At 35.0% G+C, this 10,910-nt stretch overlaps 1 protein-coding gene across 1 annotated transcript in view; it reads left to right on the top strand.

Annotated features, from left to right (window-relative positions):
• LOC113238126 (histone-lysine N-methyltransferase setd3) overlaps nt 1-10,910 on the top strand; it is a 36,450-nt gene that overhangs the window by 21,283 nt on the left and 4,257 nt on the right. Inside the window, exons 5-7 of the mRNA XM_026474862.1 lie at nt 5,677-5,785; nt 8,587-8,714; nt 10,433-10,632. Coding sequence (XP_026330647.1) covers nt 5,677-5,785; nt 8,587-8,714; nt 10,433-10,632 — 437 coding nt within the window. The remainder of the gene's footprint in view (nt 1-5,676; nt 5,786-8,586; nt 8,715-10,432; nt 10,633-10,910) is intronic.

Genomic DNA, 10,910 nt, shown 5'->3' with positions numbered 1-10,910 from the left:
TAAATCTATGTCATTCACATACCTTTGAAGAAAAACACTGAATAGCGATAAATAAAACACAGATGGAACCATCAGAGCGTGTCCCGATGCAGTGCTGCAGAATATGCATATTGCATAAGATTGATATCCACTCGTCTTCTCTCTATAAACTTAGTAGAGCTAAACATTCAGCGAATAGAACACTGCAAAACTTTAAGGGTTTTTTTTTTCCTATTGTTGGACACGAATGGCTCTATTTTATTTGCCCCAACTTCGCACACGATGTGTGACGTCTAAACCATTGCATCTTCTTGCAAAATGAAAGGAATTAAGTCGCCTTCTACCAGTACCTACCAGTTGATATTGTTTTAAATTACCGGATATTGATATAGCTTAACTAAAAAATTTAAATCAGGGCGCACACAATTTTTGGTGGAAATAGACCGCCGAGATTTCAATTCTCTTCTCCCCTGATCTCGTCTCACCTGTGGTATAAACCATCCTTATGCAGTACAAAAAATAAAAACGGAAAAAAATAAAACAACTTCGTAACGCATGAAGTTATGTCGTTGCTGATTACTTTAAAATGTACTTATATAATTTTTTGTTTTATTGGAAGACTAAGTCGATTGACTAATAATTAAAAAATTACTCAATTTTCGAAAGTATACTTATTTGTCACACCGATATTCTACTCTCGCATTTGTATTAGTTCAAACTATAAGAATCTGGAAGAAAAAGTTCTTGTGAAAGTTGGAGTTTATAAACTATGTCTATCCTGTGTGTTCACGCATTTGAATAAACTCAAGAAGGCATTCTGACGCTGACGAGTAACGCTGATCGTTACTCCAAATAACGAGCAGCGTAATTCTACTAGATTTTCAACTCTTTCAATTTCCATATGTGGAGACGGCAGATGAGTATTATGTGAAACGGAATGTATACGCGCGCCGCGCCGCCTCCCCCAAGGAATGTGTGCCGCCATATTCAGCTTATATTATAGCTTGCAATATTCTGTCATTATAACTTTTATTCACAAATTTATTTTTGCAGCTAAAACTACTATTAGTAAGAGTAGAGCTCCTTGTGAAAGAGTTCGTCCAGGGAAGTACTCTCACTTTACCTACTTCTGCCATCGAGCAGTAATGTAAGCATTACTGAATTCCAGTTTTGGAACTTATCAATTTATGTCTCAGGGCGACGGGCGCAGTGGTAGAGCCCCACAGATCTTTGCGATTTTAAAGCTCAAACAATTAGACGCTCTGAGTAGCATTGCAACTGTTATGGACAGACATGTCGCTTAACACAAAAAAAAAATGTTTAATGTACATAATATAATATGCGACATTTGAAACAGATTTCAGACTTATTCAAATCTGAGAACTAGACTCGGAAGGTTCAGGTTCAAGGAGACTATGGAACAATTCTTTTAAATCTGTACATAGCAGACATTTGCCAAATACCTGTGACTATTTGGCAAAAATGTATTCTTAAGAAAACATTTTGTCGTAAATGAAATCACAGTCTGCAAAAGCAGTAAAAGATGACCTGCCAAATAGACAAACAAAAATACGGGTACTTATGTGCTATGTTTAGTAATTTTTTGTAAAAATTGACACACAACATTAATACGAGGAATAAAAATAAACTGGCTGTTCGTGACAGTCGCCTCCACAAAGTCACATATTCAGTTTTGATGCAATGTTTTCTATAATAAGCTTCCGGTTGATACCTATTCAAAATTTACGATTTATGAGGTTTAGAACTATAATGCATAAGGTTTGAAACTAATGCAACAAAAACTTCACACTAAAAGTTATAATAGCTTGTGAGTACTTGGATGACAAAACCTATTTTAGTGACCCGTTTAGCTCTTGCAAGTTGTCTCGGTTTATGTGAAATCTTATCTTTTTTAAATAAATAATGTAATGACAAATGTGTATAAATATTCTTACTCATGCTTCTCAGGGGAACCTGCGTTACGCAAATGTAGTTAGTCAACTACATTTGCGTAAGGCAATTTAATCAATGTTACAATTTGAAGTGTAATTTTCTTACCTATAAAATAACCATTATTTGAGTTTTAGTTTCATGTAGATATATCGCTAAAGAAAAAAAATGGCCTGGAGAATTTACCGCAATTATGCAACTACAACACCTCCTGTTGCTTGATTTAACCTGCCCGATTTGTTTGTGAAAACGAAACTTGTTACATAACCTTGTGTTACATTACGTGCCAATCAGTACTTTTTGATTTTGTGTTTTTTCGTTTTATGAACTTTGAATGTTGTGGTCGTCGTATTTTTTTAGTATTTTTTTTAATGGAGTCCATGATTCTGTTAGTGCTTTGTGTATGGTCAAAATAAGATACTAAACATTCTAACTGTATAAGAGTAGACAAGTACTTAATGACTTGGCATATCAACCATCGTGGTTAACCATCCGCTTATTTGCCACTTTCTTATGATTTTCTTACATCTGATATACATTCCGGAACACTAAGAGAAAACTCACTCAAGAAACTGACCGATGACCATTTACTAAAGATGTTTGAAAAATCTTTTGTAATAAAAAATCTTTTCATAGAGAATAGTCTCTTTTATTGTGCATTGTGCCATAGTTGGCCAAGTCTCTTATTGGTGCTTAGCTCCGTATTGGTCATACTTTTTTCGACAGAAGCCATTTTTATACAAATATTTTGTCGTCGTTAATCGTCCATAACCGAACGAACTGCGCCTTCCGCAACACAATGACAGCCGAGAATCTGAATGTCACGCCCACCTGCCGCATTTCTCCATCGCTTTTCTAACAATATTTCGCTAAGTTATACCTTACATAACCATTGCAAATACTGTATTTTGAGTCTGCAAAATACATAGTACAATAAAAAGATAAAGCGTACCTACAATGGACGAAGTGAGCTATAGAATATGCCTATATTGCAAAATAATCGGTGCACCTATTATTCTGTAAATTTTTTTTTGTCTTTTGAAACCGCACCTCTTTGTATTTACTACTTTATGAAAAGAAGGAATAATTTTAAAATATATAAATATTTTAATAATCTAAACCCGAATTTTTTTTAAAGAACGATGGCGAAAGATGACCCAATATCAGTCACTCAGCAGTGAGGGACCGACAGAGGATATGTGGAACGTAAATTAAAAGAGTTTTGTCAAAACTATGAGCAACGTAAATTAGAAACGCGAACTTTCAAAACTCCTTGGTAAACAAACACGTACTTTGATATTTACTTTAACAACGAGAATTTCGTCCAGCACGTCTTTACTTATGTTGAATCTCATTTACCTAATAATCTGGCCCCACATTTATGATTGTATCTCGATGTATGGGGCTTTGTTCGTACGTTTCACGCGCTCTTACTTTCCTCAGTGAGATCTTGCAGCGCAAAAAGCTCGTTACTGCGAATAACATGCATCAATACGCTACATAATGTACAATATACTTAATTGGTCATATACCCTGTTTGTTGTTATAGCCCTTGTCGTCGAGCATACACTTAGTAAACAATCTCTTCATTTTGCGGTTATGTTACGCATAGAACCTCGTCACATTGTTTTGCATATTTTCCGAGGCCTTTTGTCGTTGATTGTTAATTGTAAGCATAATGGAAATAAGTAAAATGGATACGATTTAAATAGTGTAAATATAATATATGATCTTATAATCAGTATGTTTAAACTGCCTCCGTGGCAACGGTTACCATGCCAGACTGCCACGAAGAGGTCTCAGGTGCGATTCCCTGGCCGGAAGAAATATTAGTATGGCCTACATTTATTTATCTCGTGAGTTGTTTGTGTGTCCATGGCAACCGCGACACAGGGTTTCCCTCATAGATATAATATCTATGGTTTCCCTAGTGCGGGGCTATGTTGATTGAGTGCGTTATTTATTATTTATTTATCCAAATAATTTATGATATTATTTACAGTTTGTGTAATACTGAATCAATATTGGTCATGCAGAACACTTGTACAATGGATTTTTTTGTCCGCTACACACTGTCACTTTTTATTTACTTAACTTATAATAGATCTCCAAGTAGGTGTTTAGCGCCTTCACTAGGAACTAATAATAAAACAAATACATATGACTCTCATTTTGAAATTAGTCTTTATGTATTACCAAGTGCACATCGTGCGTTCTCGACAAGTTAAGTCATTGCTCAAAGACAATTTATATGCAATTAATCAATTTATAGCGCTCAATAACAGACAAAAACAATAAAACAATAGTACGAAAACAAAAGTGAAAAATACGTAATAACATAAAAGTAAAAGTGCATTTGGCCCTCTATTGTTCAATCGAATTTGGTCACATGGCTCATGTGGGAATCTCTGAACTGAGAACATATTTTAAAATCATTATGAATCTTCCGCTTCCTGGTTACAGTTGTTATTATGAAATTTAAATAAGTAAAATTAAATACGTAATAATACACAATTTTTTCACATAACAATGTCTTATGTTACAAATTAGACTCACACCATTTGCTGCTGTGTCAACTAAGAAGCGTATTATTGATTTTTATTGAATATCGTATTGTTTTACTATTATGATTTTATTATATTTTGACTTCGACGACCTCCGTAGTCGAGTGGCTTGCACACCGACCTTCGTGATATCGCCATTTTTGAGGTGTTCGATCCCCGATCGGGTCAATGTAGAAACTAAGTTTTCTATATTGTCTCGGGTCTAGGTGTTTGTGGTACCGTCGTTGTTTCCGATTTTCATACCACAAGTGCTTTAGTTATTTACTTTGGGATCGGAGCAACGTACGTGATGTTGTCTAATATCTTTAGATTTATGTATTTATTGTGAAAATATTCCATAGTTTCTCATAATTATTCATACAAAGATCAAACACAAAGGCCCTAGTTTCGAGGTTCGAATCCTATCAGATCTAAGTAATTTTTCTTTGCGTTCGATCTTTGTATCGTTAATTATAAGAAACGTATATCTCATGATATATAAATATGAACATAATCGGTTTTCATTTATTTGAATTACGTGACCAAAATTTATTCCTTTTACGATTAACCCACAAACCGGTAAATACTCGCCGTTCATTTTATTACATACTTTACAGAGAATCAATATGTTACGTGAAATCTTATCGTAATTATACTAACGACTTCCGCGAAAATATTGGATTCCGCGTAACATGCTTGTTGCACCTATGAAATCTCTTGTCCATAATTATTGATTGTTCAAAAGCTTTACTCTAATTTAGACAGACTACGAAATTGCTGCATAAAAATGTCTATCTAGCTGAGGCTACCGAAGCAAATGTGGAGCGACTCCGCAAATAATGGCGCAGCATTTGATCCCTGCTAAGCGTAGTTTGACCAATAAAGATATTTGCTAGATGGAATAGATATAGAGATAGATATGACGAGTATGGTAACTCCACAGAAACGTAGCAGCGCGGCTTGTAATAATGAAAGGCGCGTGAGACGACCAGTAGACAGTAGACATTATGCCAATATGTGTACATGCCACGCGTCGGGCACGCACACTTACAAGCCGCGCTGCTACGTTTGAAGGGAGTTACCATACTTGTCTTCGTTAACAATGTTACATGAAGTATTCGTTCAAACTTATGATTTGGCAGTAATTATAATATTCTACTATTAACGAAGCTACTATTGCCTAATGTATTTCTTTTTTTGTCAGATGGGCTGTATCAACTGTGATGACTCGACAGAACAACATCCAAATGTCGAACGCGGACATCACAGCTTTCATTCCGCTGTGGGATATGTGCAACCACGAACACGGCAAAGTATGTACACTAGTTTCCATATAAACTGCACCAGTTTTACATGTATTAGTCACTAGTGATATTATGTAGGATGTATATGGTATCAACCTTTCTGCATCTAGGAATCTTAAAATCGTGGTTCCCGGTTTCATATTTTTAAGGGGAGTATAACTTTAAAGCCTTTCTCTATCGTCGGCTAAATACGTAAACCTAGTACCTCCATTAATGGGAACTTTTGAGTAGGTACAAAAAACAGAATTACCAGAAATAATTTTATATAACAATCTATCTATCCAAAAAAGGGTCTAGAAATGAAATTATATTTTAAACTTTAAGTAACTGATATTGCGCTTGAAGAGCAAAAAATAAGTTTCATTCAAAAACGTAGGTACGAGGTTTTAAATTTAACCGACTCTATTTGTTTGTGTCATCATAGTTTCCAAGCGGATTGACTGATTTCGAAGCGTTTTTTTTTATTTGAAGGCTAATTTTGGTGGTTCTTAGCTAATTAACTATTTTAACTATTTAAATATCATCAGCTCTATTCTCAGTCATAAAATGAATATTTAACCTCCACGTGCATGAATGCCTTGAAATTTGTGATACTATGGAAATCTGATAACATAAAAATAATACGGCAACCTTGGTCTCATTCTGTAACTAAGACAGTCTGCAGACTACCTAACTCCTCAATTATTACTTACATTAGAATTATCGTGTTTGGGCTTCTTATTAAATATTTTATTAAATACTTTTTGAGTACGCTACTTTATATAGGGGTATAATAAATTTTAATGCAATATATTGTTATTATTAAAACGTTAAATAGCACGTAAATATTTGTTCGTAATACAACAGATTACTTAATAGTACGTAAGACATACATCACTCTCATACAACATCGAAAATACCTACGCTATAATTGCCTACTAAATCTGACTAATGGCACCAGGCTCTCGCTACGAGGAATGAGAAAAAGGACCCTAAGCATGCACACAGAGAGGTAAAAATAATACTTATTCCAAGTCGTCACCACTGGCTTTGTTCCTGCTGACGACAACTGGGAAAAAACCTGTTACCAGGTGGTGACAAACGGGATAAAAAAAATCCCAGTTGTTGCCAGTACTGATTTCCACTGGCGACAAATGGAATTTAAAATATCCCAGTAATTGCCAGTGGTAACAAATGAAATAAAAATACAGACTGGACAGGTAGTTGGTGTCCAGGCTATCTGAATCATTCTAAATTATGTCATTATTACAGTGATTTTTAATATGTATGGTATTGGAAACATCTGTTGTTTAAGACTGATTTTTAAAAATAATTTTTGTATTTTTACCATTAAACTCGAATTTTATTTTATTCCCTTTCGATGGCGGCAATAAACAAACATTAATTGGCATATTTTATTTTATTTGTTACCACTGGCAACTACTGGGATATTTTAAACTCCATTAACACTCCATTTAAAACATATTTATCCCATTTGTCACTACCTGGTAACACATGGGCTTCTTTTCCCATTTGTCGCCAGTGGAAATTTACCACTGGTAACAACTGAGATTTTTTTGTCCCATTTGTCACCACCTAGTAACATATGGGTTTCTTTTTTCATTTGTCACCAGTGGGAACAAAGCCAGTGGTGACGACTGGGAATAAGCGAAAATAACGTTGCCCGCTGTGTCGTGTGGAACTGAATGCTGGGGTTGAACAAGGATTGTAATGTAAATAAAAGACTTATTTGAGCGCTTGTACTGTCGGCGATACACTCAGCGGTAGGCACTTACCTTATAATCTCGAGCGAGTGAAAGAGCCGGTAATACACATATTATGATGTCACAAATATGATATTAAAAACAATCGTACATTTATGTTCGATACTGAATATAAAATTCCTTTGAGCATAAACAAATTTCTATATTCTTTGTCTAATTCTCTTGTGCTATTCTAAGTGTGGATTATGCAATTACATAATGAGAAATAACGCAAATACATCTCAAATATCACAGCTTTCATCCTATTTGAACATGCCCATAATATGCAATGGCTAGTAAAACAAGATGAGCAGACATGTTTTTGCTTATAAAGACGTACGTTGCAAGTTGTATGAGTTGAAGAGAAATTTAAGTTGATTTTCTTTTGTAATTACTTTTTTCAATAAATTGCTAGTGACTTAGTTTGGATATTTTGATTTGATGATTTTATGTTCACGACTGTCTGGACAGCTGCCCTTCTTATGTATTATTTACGCAATCATAGCCACAGATGATATACACCACGGGTGGCATCGAATGTACGTTTTAAGGATAGTTCCTCAGTTCCGAACACGTCTATATATAAGCGGTGATAACCACTCTGTATATTATGTACAAAAACAACACAGAATTTTACTGATTAATAAGACTGAAGATCTGTGTGCCATATAACATAAAAAAGATTATTTGAAAAGTAAATTTTGCTACACAACAAACATTTTAATTTAATGCACATACATGAGTAAGTAATCAGCAACCCATTTATACGTCTCACTGCCGAACACGGACCTCCTCTCAGGCGAGGCTTTAGGCCATAGCCCGCCGTGTTGACCCAATGCGGGTTGGTCACTTCATACGTTTCCTGAGGGTTGTGAATCTTCTTCGACGCGCAGGTTTCTTTACGACGTTTTTATTCACCGAAAAGCTCATATTCAGAAGCTACGGCTTATGCTGACATGAGTGTATATGTCATACATAATGCTTTGTGCCATACAATCAGAAAAAAGCCCTGCGCCAGGTATAACACTCAGTTTTTTATAAACTTCAGAAAGTTATTTTCTAATACAGATAACAACAGAATACAACAAGGAGTTAAATCAAGGCGAGTGCTACGCGCTACGTGATTTCCAGCCCGGCGAGCAGATTTTCATATTCTACGGAGCGAGACCGAACGCTGATCTTTTCTTACATAATGGGTAACATTATTTACATTTTTCATATAAAAAATCTTCATCAAGAATCTTTAGTACCCTTCGTTCCTCTAATATGTTCGTATTAAACGTCCTCTCATACTTCCGAGATTTACTTCTACTCTTTTCCTATGTCTACTATCCAGCTACTATTCCCTCTCTGAATCGGATTGTTAAATTATTATAAGTCATGGAACAAAAACTGTTATTTATGATGTTAGTAATGAGGGTATTAATATTTTACGAATAACCCTGTATAACATCACGTTATAAATGTTTATTAAGTAAGAATTTATTCTCCTAGAACAAGCGAAAGTTTCACAACAACCAAGATTGTTAGATAAAAATAATTATATCCATAAAACAAACAATTAAAATTATAAAACAATTTATGTACATTGCAGATTAAATGACAAAGCATTAAAGAATTTAACCCCAGCGACTTAAGAACTAAATTTATAACATACAATGGGTTTTTAGTACAACGTGCACTAGGAAGAACCACGTAACCACCGTTAGTGGTTAGTACGATGACTTGTGGTCAAATTAATCAAGCACTCTTCAAGTGTTGCAATAGTTATGTATCGACACTGATATTACGAAAATAATAAGACGAATGTGGTGGCTATGATGTCTTAAACAATTCGTGTGTTCCAGTCGAATTGAGGGATTATGTCATTATTTTATTGACTTCCTATGTAATATATAAAAAATTGTATTAGCGGTATTAGTCTTGAAGACAGAATGCGAAACAGTGTAGTATGAGAACGTTGGGGTAGGAATGATGATGTAGTGACCAGGATAGAGGGGACAGTTTCGACGGTTTAGTCATGTAAAAAAGGAATGTTGGTGACAGCACAAATTTATAGAGAGAATGTGGATAGAGGCTTGGGTAGACCTCGACGAATATGTATATCTCAATCAGATTGCGGATGTCCTTGAAAAGATCAGGTTGGAAGTACCACGAATAAACAGGCATGTATTAAGAGACTGACGAGAGTGGAGGAGGAGATTTATCAGAAGCATAGCCGGTGGAGGTCAATAGTCTCTGCCTACCCCAGTGCAGACAGACGTGTTGATATGTATGTGTGAATTAGGAAGCTTTTTATTAAAATATCAAGGTACGGGACGAACAAGTAGTGCGACTTAAGCTACACGCCTGTCCATAACAGTTGCAGTGCCACTTAGAGCTTTAAATCGCAAAGATCTGAGGGGCATTGCCACTGCGCCCTTCTTTCTGAGATATAAGTCCCATGTGCCTAAAATTTCGAGCGCGAAAAAATATATGTTTGGGTAGTAAATAGGTAGTAAATATAAATATCAAAAACGTCAATGATATATTGCTAAAACGTTGAGAAAATCAAAGGTGTTCAGCCAACCTGATGTCAGATTGGCTGGCCACTTCATTCCTTTACTATATTAATTATATTAATAATATATTAATTATATTATAAACAACATATGCAAATCAAACTGTTGGTATTATTTACTGCCTATATTTGTATTGTGGATTGGTTTATGGATTAATATAATTAATATATTTATATATTAATTATATACTATACGGTAATGGATTAATATAATTAATATAGGCAGTAAATAATACCAACAGTTTGATTTGCATATGTCGTTTGGTCCAGACATCCTAACGGTCGCGCTGTCTACCTTAACTCCGACCAAATAATTGTATATCATCGATTTCTATTATCTTTATTTATTTTCAGTTTTGTATATCCCCACAACCAGCACGATAGCCTTTCTTTGGCGCTTGGCGTGAGCTCAAGCGATCCCCTCCGAGACACCAAACTCGCTCTATTAAGCAAGCTAGGACTAGCTGCTGTCACGCACTACAATCTGTATAGAGGGGACAACCCTATCAGTCCAGAATTGCTGGCCTTCATTAGGATATTTAATATGAACCAGGGTGAGTGAAGATAATCTAATTTATATCCTTCTAATTTATATGAATATTATACAGGCTGTAAGAAAAAGGTTATCAGCCTCTACTTGTGCTGGCGATCACGATTTCGGTGATTTCAGCAAAAATATAAAGTACGAATAAATGTGGTACAACGAAAAAAATATTGGTTTATCGAAAATTTGAATGGGGAATAAATTATTTTTTGTCGCTAATATTATTATTTAGTTATTTGTTGTTATTAGTATGATTACTATACTAAGTTTAGCTGTACGTCTTTGTTA

Source organism: Hyposmocoma kahamanoa, unplaced genomic scaffold (genome assembly GCF_003589595.1).
Source record: "Hyposmocoma kahamanoa isolate Upper Pololo Valley unplaced genomic scaffold, ASM358959v1 95, whole genome shotgun sequence".
Lineage (NCBI taxonomy): Eukaryota > Metazoa > Arthropoda > Insecta > Lepidoptera > Cosmopterigidae > Hyposmocoma > Hyposmocoma kahamanoa.
This window is presented reverse-complemented; position numbering and strand designations above follow the sequence as displayed.